The sequence below is a fragment of the Hibiscus syriacus genome, unplaced genomic scaffold (genome assembly GCF_006381635.1).
Source record: "Hibiscus syriacus cultivar Baekdansim isolate YM2019G1 unplaced genomic scaffold, ASM638163v2 tig00111213_pilon, whole genome shotgun sequence".
In the NCBI taxonomy this organism is placed as follows: domain Eukaryota; kingdom Viridiplantae; phylum Streptophyta; class Magnoliopsida; order Malvales; family Malvaceae; genus Hibiscus; species Hibiscus syriacus.
The window spans coordinates 4,507,069-4,525,080 of NW_024063022.1; the positions used below are offsets into that span (position 1 = coordinate 4,507,069).

At 36.2% G+C, this 18,012-nt stretch overlaps 1 protein-coding gene across 1 annotated transcript; it reads left to right on the forward strand.

Annotated features, from left to right (window-relative positions):
- The first annotated feature begins 14,922 nt into the window (after positions 1–14,922).
- On the forward strand, positions 14,923–15,630 carry LOC120156232 (uncharacterized mitochondrial protein AtMg00810-like). Its single transcript, XM_039167615.1, has one exon. It carries the CDS (start codon positions 14,923–14,925, stop codon positions 15,628–15,630), a length of 708 nt encoding a protein of 235 aa, XP_039023546.1.
- The last annotated feature ends 2,382 nt before the right edge of the window (positions 15,631–18,012 follow it).

An 18,012-nucleotide genomic window follows, 5' to 3' on the forward strand; every position in this document is an offset into this window, starting at 1 on the left:
GAAGCACCATAATAATAATGAAATAAACTAGCACAAAAATTAATGACAAATAAATAAATGTACGATACAAAAATTAAACGATAGAAAAAATAAATACAAACATAAAATGCTATAAACACAAACAGTTAAAATTAAAGAAAGAAATGACTAACTTTAATTAAAAAATCTGTTAATATATTACTGAAAGGAAAAGACATAAGTTAAAAAATATATATAAAAATAAGTTATCATACCAAAATAAAAAAATAAAAAGAATATATAAACAAATTAAAATATATGGGATAACATTAAAACTTGTTTAATAATAAAAAATAAATTAACATATTAAAAAAAAATAAAAAAAAATAAAAAAGATAAAACAAGCTAAGGAAATATGCCATAAGTTAAAGAAATAAAAAATTAGTTGAATATAATATAAAATAAAATTAATCTAGTTTTCACCATTAGAAAACTCTTTCCACTCCATTTTAGAAGTTGTCATCGGTTTTCATTGAGAAACATTAAGGAAGGCTAGATCTTGTGAAGATTATTTAAAAGTATTTATTCACTGTTCATTGGTTTTCTCTCGTCCGAAGATATTCTTAAGCAACAATCAAGGTTGTGATCGGCCGAAACAACAATAATAAAATAAAGATATAAAAAAAGTCATTGATTTTCAATGAGCAACCTCTAGGGATGCTAGATTTAAGAAAGTTTATTTGAAAGTATTTTCTTTGTTCCTCGGTTTTCTCTTGACAAGTGTCGTTTTACTCGCCAAAATAAATTAAAACCTCTTCTCAAATAAAAGAAATAAAAATAAATATAGTATAGTGAAAGAGGGTCGATCCATATGGACTTAGAAATTCCTGATGCGATTTAATGTCGATTTCAGTCCAGGCAACTGCAAGAAAAATAAATTAGAAAAAAAGGGGTTTCACAATTAAGAAATGAAGAAAGGTAAAGAAAATAAAGATTAAAATTGAAGTAAAATAAAAGAAAGCGTAAATAGAGATTTAAAACAATAATGATAAAATCGCCTCAAGCTAGCTTTATTTCAATTCCGTTTGATCATCAAAACGGATTTTTGCTCCTAGATTCATGTCGGTTACAGTCTACAAGGCACAACCCATTATAGCTTGCCTTTCTCTCTAGTAACCGATCTTCCCAAGTCACTCTCCTAAAGTCGATTCTTGAATGAGCTAACCACAACTATCGTCGTTAGGACAAACAAAATTAAGTACTGGAAAGGCCCAACTCGGATTATGTTGTCTCGTTGAGAATCAAATATGATCTCAATTTCCCTTAACGGACCACCGCTAAGTGTGTTCACAAGAAGTCAAATTTGTCACAGGCCGATCCTTCCTCCTAGATATAAATTAAAACAACATCTAGACCAACGTCGAATTTTTGATTTGAAAGTGTTTTAATTTTGTAGGTAAGGCCGACTGCCAAACCAATAAAACAGAAAATCTAAAATGTATTCCCCTAAGTATTTTAGTACTTTTCAATTCTCACATATGGAATTGAGTCATCACTAGCTCTCGGCTAATAAAGAAATTAGCTAAGCATGGTAGAAACATACTTAGCATGTTTTGTGAAAAAAAACTTAAAGTAAAAACAAAAATGAAAACAAAAAGAAAATTTTATAAAATTGAAAACAAAGTAACATAATAAAATTCAACACAAAAGATAGATCTAAGCCTTACCCGAAGGAGGGTATTTATAGGCTTCTAAATCCTAAAATTAAAAAATAATTCAAAATAAAGATACTCTTAAATTTCCAAAGATAATTCAAATGTTTTAAAATTCAAACTAAAAACTGAATTCTCAAAATATCACTCTAAATTGTGCTGACTAGGTAGCTTTCAGAATCTTTCTCCTTATAGAAGCTGCCATGTCCACCCCCATCGTGTCCAGCACCATGCCATTGTCTTCAGCTGCAATCAGAATTAAAAAAAATGTAGATTTCGCCCCTTTTTTTTGTCAATTCCAGTAAATAAGTTACTACACGTAAAATAAATGAAATACAATTCAAATAAGCAGTGATAAATTCATAAAATAGAAGAATTAGCAATTAAAAAGCGACAATTAAAGACGTTCATCATCTCTCATCCGATAAAGTTATTTTTAAAGAAAAAAGACAAGACCAAAATCAAACGAAATAACAAGAACAAAAGCAAAATAAAAAAATAAAGAATGAATTATCTTTGATTAAAAGTTTTCTTTTATTGCTTTTATTTTTTGTTCTAATATTTAGCGCGACTCTCTCTCACTTTCTTCTTCTTCTTTTCTCTTTTTTCCCCTTCCAAATTACTTAGGATGAGTGCCTATTTAAAAGCCTCCAAAAAATCCCTAAAAAGAAAACCTAATATCTTTTCATTAATACAAGATATGCAAATTAAAAAAAAATAAATCCTACCATAATAAAAAAGATCATAAATCACCCTAAATAAATAAAGGAAAGTCTAAAGTTGAATTTAATTACAAATAGTCAATAACATAATTGAAAATTCGTAATAAATTAAAAATCTCGTATTAGACTCTTATTCAATATTTTGTGCATGTTGTCATCACTAAATTAAGCACATATTGAGTTTTCAATGTACGATTGAGATGTTTCATAATGCGTTGGAAAACTAACTAAAAATCGGTTCTATTTCAAGAAGAAATCATGCCATAAAAATGTTTGAATCTCGTCCAAAATTTTGTTACAAGTCAGTTGAAGTATTAGCCTTCAAAATTTACTTTAATAAAAATGTTTGGGTCTTGTAAATGGCAGAACAGACGAAAATTGGTATTACAGTAAGCACGCGTATTCAATTTTCCAATATGAAAATATGACAAGTTGTTCTGTTTTCTTACTGGAAAATTGGGCCATAGAGAGAATTTTTGTCTGTTGTGTCTGTTACAAGTAAAATAAGACTTTGTTCTTCAATGGGATGCTTCGTTTCAGGCTCCACCTCGTAGAAAAGGGATCTCATCGAACCCTTGGTTGAGGGAGTAGGAAGGATGCAGTGTGGTGAATATAGATACTAATATTGGTAATTCCTCCGATATGAGGGATAGTTCATATGGTGTTAATGTATGGGGTCCAGGGCTCCGACCAAGTGAAAAGGGCAGCGTAAGAGGCTACAGATCTAGGATTAGTGGCGGCTAGGTTGCACCACGAGAGCAAGGGGCTCTGCAATTGGGCGGGGGCCATGACAATCGACAAGTAGAGGAGGATGTGATCATGACTTGTCGATAAAGAGAATCCTATAAATAAATTCATTGGTGCGAAACGACCTCGAGTTGCCTCGAGGGTGTATTGCTTCTACCAAGAATTCTGCTCCTAGTGAGCCTTTTAATCTATCGATAGGCCTGTCAGAGCAGGCCGGCCGAGCTCAATTAGGCTCTTAAGTTGGATTGTCCAGGGTTTGGGTCAATCTAGGGCGGTTCATCGTCTCCAGTATATGTTGTGCGAAGTTAACCCAACTGTGGTTTTCCTGATTGAAACTAAATTACATCATTTGTGGTATTAATGTTGATTCGAGAGGTAGTTGTGGTAGACTTAGTTTAGCATGGCAGCCTTCATATGCTGTTTCTCTTAGGGTTTTTTTAGATTCACATATTGACGTAGTTTTTATTGATGATTCAGAGGGTGTGAGTTGGATATGTACGCGTTTTTATGGCTCACCTGAAGAGTTGCGAAGACGAGATTCCTAGAATCTTCTTTGAAACATAAATCATAGTCTAGAGTTGCGTGGTTGGTTTTAGATGACTTTAAAGAGATTTTGTTTTCCCGTGAGAAGCAAGAAGGTTTAGTGCGAAGTGAGCGACAAATGGTAGATTTTCGATAGGTTGTGGATGATTATGGTTTGCTTGATGTGTGGATACACTAGTGTGTGGTACATGTGGGAATGAGAAAAAAAGAGCTAATATTCGAGAGCGTTTGGATAGAGATTTTGCAAATTCTGGTTGGGAGACACTATTTCCAAATTTTAGTCTTGTCCATCTAGCTCATTCGATGTTGTATCACTGTCCAATTCAAGTATCCACGAGCTCTTTTGATGTTCAGAATAAGCTGCGATACTTTCGTTTTGAGTCGTCTTGGTTAATAGAGGATTCATGCGAGGTTGAGGTTCATAAACTTTGACACGAGTCTTCTGGTCTGGTCCTAGAGAAATTATGTTTTATGAGTGGCTTGATGTGTGGTTTTGAAAGCTCTATAGTGATCGACGGGTGACCTCATTTGAATTGAAGCAGAAGCTGGTTGTGTTGGTAGCAGGACCTTTTGCTAGAGATGATGTTCGTTGTTTTGTAAAGTCAATGAGTCCTCTAAAAGCTTCGGGCGAGGATGGTCTGAGGGCTCTTTTTTATCAATGGATTTTGTTGAGTTTGTAATTAGTTTTCTGTTATCAATTAGTTAGAAGCAGTTTTGACTTAGTTAGATGGTTAGATCGGAAGTTTGTATATATATGTGAACAGATTGTAAATTTAAGTTAGTGTGGATATGAAAGTTAATTTTCTATTTTCTTGTATTATATTTTAACATGGTATCAGGCTAGTCCGATTTTATCGGGCCTTTCTTCCTTCTCGGGCCTGTTCTTGTTTCCTTTCTTTCCTCATTCCTGAAGCAGATCTGTTTACACCATCATCGAATCTATCACGATGCCACCAACGACGGTTCCGATGTCCGAATCAACGCTCGTCGATTTCAATCACCCGCTGTATCTCCATCCTTCGGATACTCAGGGCACGATTTTGGTCTCGCATCAGCTGTCTGGGCCAGACAACTACACCATCTGGAGTCGATCGATGCGAAATGCACTTCTTGCCAAGAACAAATTAGGGTTCATCGATAGAGGTTATTATCGCGATGATTTTCAACCCCCTCTTCAAGCTCAATCGGACAGATGCAACACCCTTATGCTGTCATGGATTATCAATTCCGTGAGCAAGGAATTGTCTGCTGGAATTGTTTTAGCCTCAAGCGCAGCGTCAGTTTGGGCAGATCTCAAGGAATGCTTCGACAAGGTTGATGGTTCCCGAGTGTTTTTCTTTCATCGTGAGATTGCGACGATGGTTCAAGGTGAGCTTTCCATTTTTGTGTATTTATCGCGGTTGAAACTCCTGTGGGATGAGTATGATGCGCTGGTGTTGGATATATGAACTGCAAAACTACACCGTTAGCACTGACTGAAAATATAAACAGTAATTAAGAAGAACAAATTCGTAAACCGTGTCGTGGTAAGAACCACTGCCTTAGAAACGAATTCGCCTCGATGTGTGTAATCACTGCAGTAGGCGGACCGTCCCCCAAGGTTAACACGGTCGCTCCGAATTCCGTACACCCGAAACCGGAGTGGACTGCTGGTGGTATTGCACTTCTGATCGGAAAGCACTCAGAGAGAACTCATAGAGAGAACTTTAGAAAACACTTTGTAAGTGAATTGTGAATGTTTTTGAGTGAGTTGAGAAGCTGAATATAGCTCTCTATTTATAGGCTAGAAATAGGGTTAAAATCGTCCATAAAATTTCAGGATTAAACCTCTTATTTGTAACAGCTGAAACGTCTAGATGAACCTGACTCAGAAATAGTCCAGGTTCATTGTATCATTATTCAGCTGTTATAACTCCCGAAATTATATCATGTAACCCCTGAAATTAAATCAAATAACTCCTGTAACTCCTGATATTAACAGCTTGTCTCCTCTGTACAAAGCTGTAAATCAGTCCAGGTACATCTTAACGTTTCTGATTTAATTTAGGAATAAACTGTTTAATTTCTGATAAAAAATAATTCAGCTGTTATTATTTGAAATTCAAACAGTCCTCAGCAGCCTATAAATATCAGTTGATATCTTTCACATTTTCCATTTGTTTCTTTCAAAGAGAAATTCCTCAAGAATTTTCTCTAAAAAGATAGTATCCGTGCGGACGTGTCGAAGACACGTATTACCACGACCACGACCACGACCACGACCATGACCACGACCACGACCACGACCACGACCACGACCACGAGCCGAGCCGAGTCGAGCCGAGTCGAGCCGAGCCGAGCCGAGCCGAGCCGTGCCGTACCGTGCCGAGCCGAGACGAGACGAGACGGACGGACGGCAGCGGCGGTGCGCGAGAGCCCCCTTGTTCTCTATCACTCAACAAGGAAGTGGAATGTCAAGCCTTAAATACCATTCCCAATAGTGTTTCCAACACTATGTGGGATTGAGCATTACCAACATTCCCCCACTAATGCGAAAGAAATCTTCTGAAACTCAAAAACAAGCTTTCCAGAAGAGTAATAGCGAGATTAGTTGCTTAAGCACTAGTGAACATATCTGAAACTAGTACATAGTGATGATGAGCAATCCTTCTCTTAGATAAGTGAAACTAGTCTGGAACTTTCTAAGATCATGGTAAACTCATAACACACAACTAACCCCTTCATCCACCTGAGTCCTCGATGTGTAAGATATATATATATACAAAAGTATATATTTGGCCATCTTACCTCAGGATTCTAGTAAGTGTGCTAGAAAAATAGCCCAACATTTTTCATAGAAGGCGGCTAACCCTTCTCACTTACATAGGTTATTTCATCAAGTTTATCTCAACATAAACCACCCTTTAAAAAGGAATATGAAATAATTAAGAGCTTTTATAATAGCTCAACCTCACAAAGGGTTTGGTGACTTTTTTCAAGTTCATTATAAATGAACCACCCAAACTCTGGGATAAGAAGTCATTAAGAATAAATATTCAACCTCATTTATCGGTAAATTCAATAAGTCCTTCTCACTAGAACCATCCAAATACTTGGATTTAAATTTATTAAGAGTTTAACAAACTCAACTTTTCTGTCGGTAAGTTCATCATTTCCTACCCACTCACTCTGGGTTATGAACTTATTAAGAATAGATATTCAGCCAAAATCGGTAAATTCATCAAGTCTTTCTCACTAAGACCACCCAAAGCCTGGGCTATGAATTTATTAAGAGCAATTAAGCTCATCCTGGGCATGCACATTATTCATCATAGGGATAGGCAGTAGGAATGTGCACTATGAGTCTTTCCATGGTTTCGTTTGACCACATGGAACTTAGATAACTAAGTTGGGTATCCACCATGAATTCCTCAACCAATGGGCTTTAGACCCATCCCCCTCGACGAATCTAGGACCAGCTTCTGACTTAACCCTTTGGTAAGTGGATCTGCTAGGTTCCTTTCCGACTTCACATACTCTAAAGGGAGCACTCCATTCTTTATCAAGTGTCTAACTGATTCATGTCTTATGCGAATGTGTCTTTTCTTACCATTGTAAGCTTGGTTCTTAGCCACACATATTGCAGCTTGTGAATCACACAACAATGAAACTGGAGGAGTCAGTCTTCCCCACAACGGAATATCTACTAACAAGCTTCTGAGCCACTCGGCTTCTTGCCCAGCTAGGTCAAGAGCTATAAACTCTGACTCCATGGTAGAACGAGCAATACAAGTCTGCTTTGATGATTTCCACGAGATCGCTGCTCCACCCAAAGTAAAAACATACCCGCTCGTAGAGCTTACCTCATCATTATCAGAAACCCAGTTGGCATCACAATATCCTTCCAATACCGCAGGAAAGCCAACAAACTCAAGTTTCCAATTCACAGTACCCTTAAGATACTTCAGTAAGCGTTTAAGCGCAATCCAGTGCTCACCACTCGGATTATGAGTATATCTACTTAGTCTACTCACAGCATAAGCAATATCAGGCCGAGTATAGTTCATTAAGAACATTAAACTTCCGATTAATTTAGCATATTCAGTTTGGGAAACACTACTTCCTTTATTCTTAACTAGATGTATGCTAGGGTCATAAGGAGTTCGAACAGGGACGACATCAAAACTGTCAAATTTCTTTAGCACTTTCTCTATATAATGTGATTGACATAAAAAAAATCCCTTCTCAGTTTTGGTAACTTTGACTCCTAAGATTACATCTACTTCTCCCAAATCTGTCATCTCAAACTTAATGGACAAGAAATTTTTAACTTTGTTAATGGACTCAATGTTAGAACTGAAAATCAACATGTCGTCAACATAAAGACTTATGATAACACATTCAGTTTCAAACATCTTCGAATACACACAAGCATCCGAACCATTCACAACAAAACCAAAACTAAGAATAGTTTTATGAAATTTCTCATACCACTGTTTAGGAGCCTGCTTAAGTCCATAGAGTGACTTTTTGAGTCTACAAAATTTGCCTTCCATACCAGGTGCCTCAAAACCTAGTGGCTGCTCCATGTAAATCTCCTCATCTAGATCCCCATTCAAGAAAGTAGTCTTAACATCCATTTGATGTACCTGCAACTTATGAATAGAGGCTAGTGCAAATAATGCACGAATCGTTGAGATTTTTGTAACGGGAGAGTATATATCAAAGTAGTCTAAACCAAACCTTTGAGTGAACCCTTTGACGACTAACCTTGCCTTGTACCGCTGAATCGAACCATCTGGCCTTAGTTTCTTCCGGAAGACCCATTTGTTGGAGATTGGTTTGAATCCCTTAGGCAAGTCAACTAATTCCCAAGTATGATTAGACATTATCGATTCTAGTTCATCATTAACAGCGCTTTTCCAAAAACTAGCATCGATAGATCTTATAGCTTCTTCAAAAGTTTTAGGATCCTCATCTAATAGAAAAATTTGAGCTATAGGATCTGAAATGAAGTCTAAATCATTTATCTCAGAAATAAAGGAAGTAATAAAGTCTGGTCCAAAAGAGGTTTCAACTCTTTGCCTTTTACTTCTTCTAGGCTCAAAATCAATTTGTTCAGAAGACCTAGCAGGTTTACTAGAAGAAGTTGATGGAATATATTCTATTTGTGTTTCAATATTTATTCTCGGTTCCTTTAAAGGAAAAGTATTTTCAAAGAAAACAGCATCTCTTGATTCACAAATAGAATAATCTTGTAAAAGCATGAATCTGTATGCAGCACTATTCGTAGCATACCCTATAAACACTGCATCAACGGTTTTAGGTCCGATGGTGGACTTCTTAAAGTCTAGCAATCCCACTTTAGCCAGACACCCCCACACTTTCAGGTATTGTTAATTAGGAGCGTATCCTTTCCACAATTCATATGGGGTAGAATCTAATTTCTTATGAGGAACTCGGTTCAAGATATGAGTTGCCGATAGAATGGCCTCCCCCCCACATGTTATCAGATAACCCGGAACTTATTAGTAAAGAATTCATCATCTCTTTTAAAGTTCTATTTTTCCTTTCGGCTATACCATTCTGTTGAGGAAAATAGGGGGCTGATGTTTCATGAATTATGCCATTCTTTTCACAAATATCTTTTAAGAAATTAGATCCATATTCACCACCTCTATCAGATCTAACTCGTTTGATTCTCCTATCTAACTGATTTTCAACTTCTGCCTTATAAATAAGAAAGAAGTTTTCAGCTTCATCTTTAGTTCTTAGGAGATAAACTTTTGTATATCTTGAATAATCATCTACAAAAGTTATGTAGTAGTGTTTTCCTCCTTTACTTTCAGTGTTTCTAAAATCTGCTAGATCAGTATGAATGAGTTCTAACAGTTCAGTCTTTCTATTAGAAACAGTCTTAAAGTGAGGTCTAGTATGCTTAGCTTCTACACAAATCTCACATTTGTTAAAGCTAGTTGTGTCTAGTTTAGGCAGAACATTCATATTCATTAATTTTTTAAAGCATGAATATTCACGTGTCCTAATCTAGCATGCCACATATCAATTGATTCAACAATATAAGCAGAAGTGATAGCTTTATTTTCATTAAATTGAGTTTCTATGACAAATAAACCATTGCTTAAAAACCCTTTCCCCACATAATCACCATTTCGGGAAAGTACAAGTTTATCTGCCTCAAAAACTAACTTAATGCCTGCCTTATTCAGAAGCCCACCACTTATCAAATTTCTACGCAAGGCAGGTACATACAGAACATTATTTAAAGCCAGAGTTTTACCAGAAGTCAGCTTGAGTAAAACCTTGCCTTTGCCTAGCACTTCAGAGCTGCTAGAGTTCCCCATATACACACGTTCACCAGTGTTTCCATCCTCGAACTCGGTGAAAAACTCCTTCCTTGCGCAGAAATGCTTCGAAGCGCCAGTGTCAACTACCCATTCTGAACTGTTCTCCACCAGATTAACTTCTGAGACCACCGCAACAATGATCTCATCATCTTCTTCTACAACGTGCATCTGTGGCTTGTTGTCATTCTGGCGGTCTGAGCGGTGTTGGCATTGGTAAGCCTTGTGGCCAGGTAAACCGCAGACATAACACTTGAACGTCTTTCCTTCCGGTTTGGCCTTTCCTGACTTCTTGAAGTTGGTAGCCTTCTGTGGTTTTGTCTTTTTGTCTTGATTCCCACGTTTCATGATCTTCTTAAATTTGGACTCAACCAAGTTAGCTCTAAAAGATAAATTACTCATAGAATTAGTAAGCTTATCTTTTAAACGGTTGGCTTCTTCAATCTTCATATGGCCCACAAGTTCTTCAAGCGAAATGTCTCTCTTCTTATGCTTAAGAGAGTTGCGGTAATCGGACCAGGACTTGGGCAGCTTCTCAATGAGTACATTGGCTTGCAGCACCTCACACATTTGTATCCCTTCAGCGATGATGTCAGCGACTAAGTTCTCATAGTCATGGACTTGATCCATTATTGGCTTGTCGTCTGTCATCTGGAATTTGAGCCATTCGCCGACAACGTACTTCTTGATCCCCGCATCATCCGTACCATACTTCTTGTCGAGAGTGTCCCATATTGCTTTGGCACTCTTTTCTCTAAGGAACATATCAAATAGTTTATTTGACATGTGGCTGAGCAGATGTCCTCGTACCGTCTTGTTATCCTTCTCGAATTTCTCGTAGGTAGCGAGAGCGGCGGCGACAGTTGCTAAGGCATCATCATTGAGGATCGCATCCGCATCATTACCGACAGCTGGGGTTGGCGGCATGGTAGGTGGTGGCTTGAGCAATACGTAATCAAGATCAAGTTGCTCGAAGAATATCAAAATTCTTTGGGACCACCTTCTATAGTTCTTTCCATCAAGTGCATCGAGCTTGGAAAGATCGGGAATGAGTTTGCTCAAAGGTGTCGACATGATTGCAATTTATGAAAATTCGTTTCTAAATTGTTGGATATATGAACTGCAAAACTACACCGTTAGCACTGACTGAAAATATAAACAATAATTAAGAAGAACAGATTCGTAAACCGTGTCGTGGTAAGAACCATTGCCTTAGAAACGAATTCGCCTCGATGTGTGTAATCGCTGCAGTAGGCGGACTGTCCCCCGAGGTTAACACGGTCGCTCCGAATTCCGTACACTCGAAACCGGAGTGGACTGCTGGTGGTATTGCACTTCTGATCGGAAAGTACTCAGAGAGAAGTCATAGAGAGAACTTTAGAAAACACTTTGTATGTGAATTGTGAATGTTTTTGAGTGAGTTGAGAAGCTGAATATAGCTCTCTATTTATAGGCTAGAAATAGGGTTAAAATCATCCATAAAATTTCAGGATTAAACCTCTTATTTGTAACAGCTGAAACGTCTAGATGAACCTGACTCAGAAATAGTCCAGGTTCATTGTATCATTATTCAGCTGTTATAACTCCCGAAATTATATCATGTAACCCCTGGAATTAAATCAAATAACTCATGTAACTCCTGATATTAACAGCTTGTCTCCTCTGTACAAAGCTGTAAATCAGTCCAGGTACATCTTAACGTTTCTGATTTAATTTAGGAATAAACTGTTTAATTTCTGATAAAAAATAATTCAGCTGTTATTATTTGAAATTCAAACAGTCCTCAGCAGCCTATAAATATCAGTTGATATCTTTCACATTTTCCATTTGTTTCTTTCAAAGAGAAATTCCTCAAGAATTTTCTCTAAAAAGATAGTATCCGCGTGGACGTGTCGAAGACATGTATTACCACGACCACGACCACGACCACGACCTCGACCTCGACCACGACCACGACCACGAGCCGAGCCGAGCCGAGCCGAGCCGTGCCGAGCCGAGACGAGACGAGACGGATGGACGGTGGCGACGGTGCGCGAGAGCCCCCCTTGTTCTCTATCAGTCAACAAGGAATTGGAATGTCAAGCCTTAAATACCATTCCCAATAGTGTTTCCAACACTATGTGGGATTGAGCATTACCAACAGCTGGTATCTTATTCGAGTTGTATATGCGAAAATGCTCAGTTCAATTTGAAGCATGTTTCTCATCAAAGGTTTTTCCAGTTCCTGATGGGGTTGAATGATTCATACACTGCCATTCAAAGTCAGTTATTGTTGATGCAACCCTTACCTGCAGTCAACAATGCCTACTCCATGATAAGTCAGGAAGAATCCCATCGCCTTCGGTTGTCTGGTGTTGTCCCTATCATGGATTCTACAGCATTAGACTCTAATGCTTCTGGAAATAGTCGAAGGTTCATTGAAACCTGTGATCACTGCAAGGTGAAGGGCAACAAGAAGGAGAATTGCTATCGCCTCATTGGTTTTCCACCTGACTTCAAGTTCAACAAAAAAAGAGCTCCCAAGCTGCAATGGTAGCTCACTCTAATCGTGAGGTGGTTCCTCCAGCTCCACCACTCTTCACATCTGAACAGTATCAACAGCTTTTGGGGCTTTTGAATCATGCTTCAACTCAGACTTCTAGTCCAGATTCCTCTATGAATTTGGCAGGTACTTTCTGCTCTCTTGTTCACAATTCAATTGAATGGATTCTGGAGCAACTGGCCATATTTTGTCAGACCTTAAATGCATGATTAATCATGTGCCCTGTACATCCATACCTAGATATGTTCAGCTGCCTAATGGTAAATCGTTTGTTGTCACACACATAGGTTCTGTTAAGTTTCCAAATGGTCTCCAGTTGTCTAATGTGCTTAATGTGCCCCATTTTATTCACAATCTTATTTATGCCTCAAAATTAGCTCATGAGTTAAAGTGTGTTGTTTTGTTCTATCATGATCTTTGCATATTGTAGGATCTTTACAATGACATGATGAGGGTGATTGGTAAAGAGTTTAGAGCTCTTTACATGCTCAGGTTTCCCTTAAATTCTGTTTTTTTTCTTTCTATTTATGCCTTAAAACACTCTGCATGTAAGCCTTTTGTTAGTACTGCCACTTTTCTCAATACTTGTAAATCTATTGATGCAAATAAAACAAATCTTTGGCATGCTTGTTTAGGACATGTTCCATCTTATCAATTAAAAAAACTGCATATGTTTCATAATATGAATTTGCATAATGAAACTGTTCAAAATTGTTCTATCTTCCCTTTAGCTAGACAATCTAGACTTCCTTTTCCATTCAGCAATTCTAGGACTATTACTCCTTTCACATTGATTCACATTGATTTGTGGAGGCCTTATCGAATTTCCACTCATGCTGGTCAACGTTTTTTCTTGACCATTGTAGATGACTATACTAGGATGTCTTGGGTGTACTTATTGAAGCTTAAGAGTGATCCTGTTTCCTGTCTTTGAACATTTATCTTAATGGTTCAAAATCAATTTTCTGTTTCAATTAAAGTTGTTCGTAGTGATAATGGTCGTGAATTTTTTTAATTCTGAATGTTCTCCATTATTTGAATCCTTGGGAATTATTCATCAAAGTTCATGTGTTCGTACTCCTCAACATAATGGGATTGTAGAACGTAAGCATAGGCGTCTTTTAGAAGTTGCTCGGGCTCTTCGTTTTCAGTCTCGAGTTCCCATTAAATTTTGGGGAGAATGTGTCTTAACTGCATGCTACATCATTAATAGGTTGCCCTCTTCAGTCTTGTCTTGAAAAACCGCTTTTGAACTGTTATATCATAAACCTCTTTCTTATGACCATTTTAGAGTGTTTGGATGCTTATGTTTTGCAACAAATCTTAATCCTCAAGATAAATTTGATGTTCTTGCCTTTGCTTCTGTTTTTTGGGATACTCTCCAACTCAAAAGGGTTACTTGTTGTTCAATCTTGATAATAAAAATTATTCATTAGCAAGGATGTTAAGTTTCATGAAAATCAGTTTCCTTTTCATCAATCTTGTTCTTAATTCTGATTATGTTGTTTTCCCATCTACTACTTTTGTTTTTTATGATGATTTCTTGGTAATAAAAACTCCAAGTCCTCAAAATTGTGGTTCCCTTCATAATGATCCTACTGAGTTGGTTACTGTTGATGCTGAACATACTTCTCAAGTTCCAGTTCAGTCTTCTTCTTCAATAAGTGCACCTGTCCCTTCTAGGAGGTCCTCTAGAGTATCTAATCCCCCCACATGGTTAAATAGTTTTGTATGTTCTTGTCAATCTTCTTCTTCAAATTTCAGTTCTCCTTCTTATTCTCACTTACCAATTCATACTCAAGTATTATTCTCTTCCATTTTCAAACTTCTGAACCTCAATCTTATTATGAGGCTGTTCAAAATCCACTTTGGGTTCAAGCAATGAAAGAGGAAATTCAATCATTGGAATCTAATAGAACTTGGTCCCTTGTTCCATTACCATCAGGAAAAATTCCAATTGAATGCAAGTGGGTTTATAGAGTTAAGTACAAAGCATTAGGTGAGGTTGAGAGATATAAAGCTCGCTTGGTTGCTAAAGGTTATAACCAAAATGAGGGAATTGATTTTATTGACACATTTTCTCCTGTGGTTAAAATGGTTACCATTCAAACCATTTTAGCACTTGCCTCTATATTCTATTGGCCATTATTGCAAATGGATGTATTCAATGCCTTTTTGGAAGGAGATCTTTCTGAGGAAGTTTATATGCAGCTAGCTACCGAAGGGTTTTTGCAGTTAGGGGAGAGGATTGTGTGTAGACTGTAAAACTCATTGTATGGCCTTAAAGCAAGCTTCCAGCCAGTGGAATCTAAAATTAACAGAAGCATTGGTCTCAACTGGCTATGTTCAGAGCAAGTATGACTACTTCTTGTTCATTAAGAGGCAATGACTACTTCTTGTTCATCAAGAGGCAACAAGGTAAAATTGCCTTGTTATTAGTGTATGTTGATGATTTGGTAATCACAGGTGATATTAATGAATTGATTACTGAATTAAAGAAAATGTTGAATAGTTATTTTAAGATGAAGGATTTGGGTGAGCTAAAGTATTTCTTAGGAATTGAGGTATTGAAATCAAAGGAAGGCATACTTTTGAATCAAAGGAAGTATGCACTTCAGTTAATCAAAGATACTGGTTTGGAGGAAGCCAAGTCTACTACTACTCTTTTAGAGCAGATTCTGAAGTTGACTACTTTGGATTATGATAAGATTGTGCAGCAAGATAATGAAGATGAATATAATCTAGTTGAAAAGTCAGCTTATCAAAGACTTATTGGGAGGCTGATTTATTTGACATATACAAGGCTTGATATTACATATGCAGTGAATTTTCTCAGTGAATTCATGCAGCAACCTAAGAGATCTCATATAGAGGCAGCCTTAAGAGTAGTTAAGTATGTCAAGAAAGAACCAGGACAGGGAATCTTGCTAAAATCTTCTTCAAGTTGTCAAATTTCAGCCTATTGTGATTTAGATTGGGGATCATGTCCAATGACAAGAAAATCTGTGACAAGTTTTTGCATTAAGATTGGTGATTCACTGGTTTCATGGAAATCAAATAAATAGAATGTTGTAGCAAGATCTTCAACATAAGCAAAGTATAGATCTATGGTAGTGGTCACTTCTGAGCTGGTATGGTTGCAAGGCTTACTTGCAGAGCTTAGCATAAAGGGTCTGAAACCTGTAAAACTTTACTGTGACAACAGAGATGCACTTCAAATAGCTGCTAATCATGTGTATCATGAAAGGACAAAGAACATTGAAATCGACTGTCATTTTGTGAGAGAAAAAATACAGGAAGGGATGATTCAAACAAAACATGTTTCAATACATGAGCAGCTTGCAGACATCATGACCAAGGCTTTGGGAAGTCAGCAGCATAGTTATCTGCTATCCAAGTTAGGAGTTGAAAATGTTTATATGCTATCTGCTATCCAAGTTAGAAGTTGAAAATGTTTTTCAACATCCAACTTGAGGGGGAGTGTTGAGTTTGTAATTAGTTTTCTGTTATTAATTAGTTAGGAGCATTTTTGAGTTAGTTAGGTTGTTAGATTGGAAGTTTGTATATATATGTGAACAGATTGTAAATTTAAGTTAGTGTGGATATGAAAGTTAATTTTCCATTTTCTCGTATTATATTTTAACAGTTTTGACACGTAGTCGTCCCTGATGTTGGTAATTTTTGCATCGATTTGCTTTATGGACAATATGAGATGCGCACGATAAATAAAACTCGTATAGTTTTAATCCTAAAAACACGTTCACTTGCACGATTGAGTCAATGTCGCTCCTTTAGCTTGTGTAATGTGCTCTTCAAGATAATATAAAAATGTTTGTGAATCGAATGCAGAACTTTTTGGATGTATGTATTGATGAAACTCAAAGTTCTTTTGTCCCTGATTTCTTGATTAATGACAACATCATCACAACTTATGAGTTATTGCGCTCGTTTGTTCGGAAGCGAAAGGGCCGTAAAGGTTATTTCGCTTTAAAACTAGAAATGAACAAAGCTTATGACCATGAGGAGTGAAATTTTGTTTGGGAAATAATGTCGAAAATGGGTTTTAAGGATAGTTGGATTGTTATGATTCAACGATGCGTAAGCACTGTGTCATATTCAATTGTAATCAATGGAGTCGTGGGGGAGAGTTTTCTACCGTAAAGAGGTCTTTGCCAAGGTGATCCACTTAGCCCATACTTGTTTAACGTAGCGCTACTTGCTAAAGGTAAAGTATTGCCCTCACGGTGAATTTATGTCTGCTCGTTTAGTATCTCATCTGTTTTGTATCTAGCGAAGCATCTTAAGTGGTCGGGGTTGTTGGAGAAAGGCTTGAGGTGGAAGGTGGGTATATTTAATTTCATATCCATTTGGAATGATATTTTGTTGCCAGGGTTGGAACCACGAAAAATCATCATCACGAGTTGATAAAGTTCGATGCTGCTGTACGGCAACTTTAATATAAAACTAAGGAAAAGCTCTATCGAAAATGTTAATAAATTTTTAACATTTTCGATAAAATGTTGCCTAAATTATTATTTTTTTTATCGGAAATATTAATTTCGTTAACTAATTTCCGGTAAAATCCAATATCAACTTTTCGGGTAGAAAAATAAAGTTTTAGGTAGCTGTCGTAACCGGTTTTCGCCCGGACACGAATGTTTCTTGGCGGAAAAGCGAGTGAATAAATAAATGGTTTTTAATTAAATGTTTTAGAGTCGCCATCGAACCTTTTGGGTTAGGTAGGTCTAATACCTAAAAATTATCTTTTAAAAGAGTTTTAAGAAAAAAACTATTTAAAAGAAAAACTGATCTGCGTGTAACCAAAAATTCATTCTTTTTAGTAATAAAAAGGGATTCGTGGTCGGTTACGTTTGGGGAAGGATTAGCACCCCCACAACGCCAAAAAAATTGGTACCCATTGATTATAAATTGTCTCTGAAAGTAGAAATATAAGAATTCGAATATAAATTTAATTTATGATCCTGTTATTTCTAATTCAAACATATAATTATAAAGAAAAATATTTTTTATAAAATTGAAGTAAATATTTATATTTTGTAAGGTTTTATAAATATGATATTTATTTAAAAATATCAGAAAATGATATCTAGTTACTTTAAGACAACTCATTTCTTCAATATTAAAAATGAATATTAATAAGAAAATAATTTGAATAAAAGTAAAACTATATATATATATATATATATTTATTTATTTATTTTTATAAGTAAGGTATTTATTTATTTAAAAATATTGGAATAGAATTATTAAAGTACTAAATTAAAAATATTGAAATTAAAGGAGTAATAATAAAAATAAATAAAATAATGATCAAAATAAAGAAAATTAAAATTATAAAATTAAAATATAAAATATCAAAATTCATGACCCTAATTCAAAATATAATAAAATCTAAGTACTCATAGTGTAATTTACTATTAATTAAT

Coding starts and splice junctions, on each gene's coding strand:
- LOC120156232 (XM_039167615.1), top strand. CDS start 14,923: ATGACTACTTCTTGTTCATTAAGAGGCAATGACTACTTCTTGTTCATC.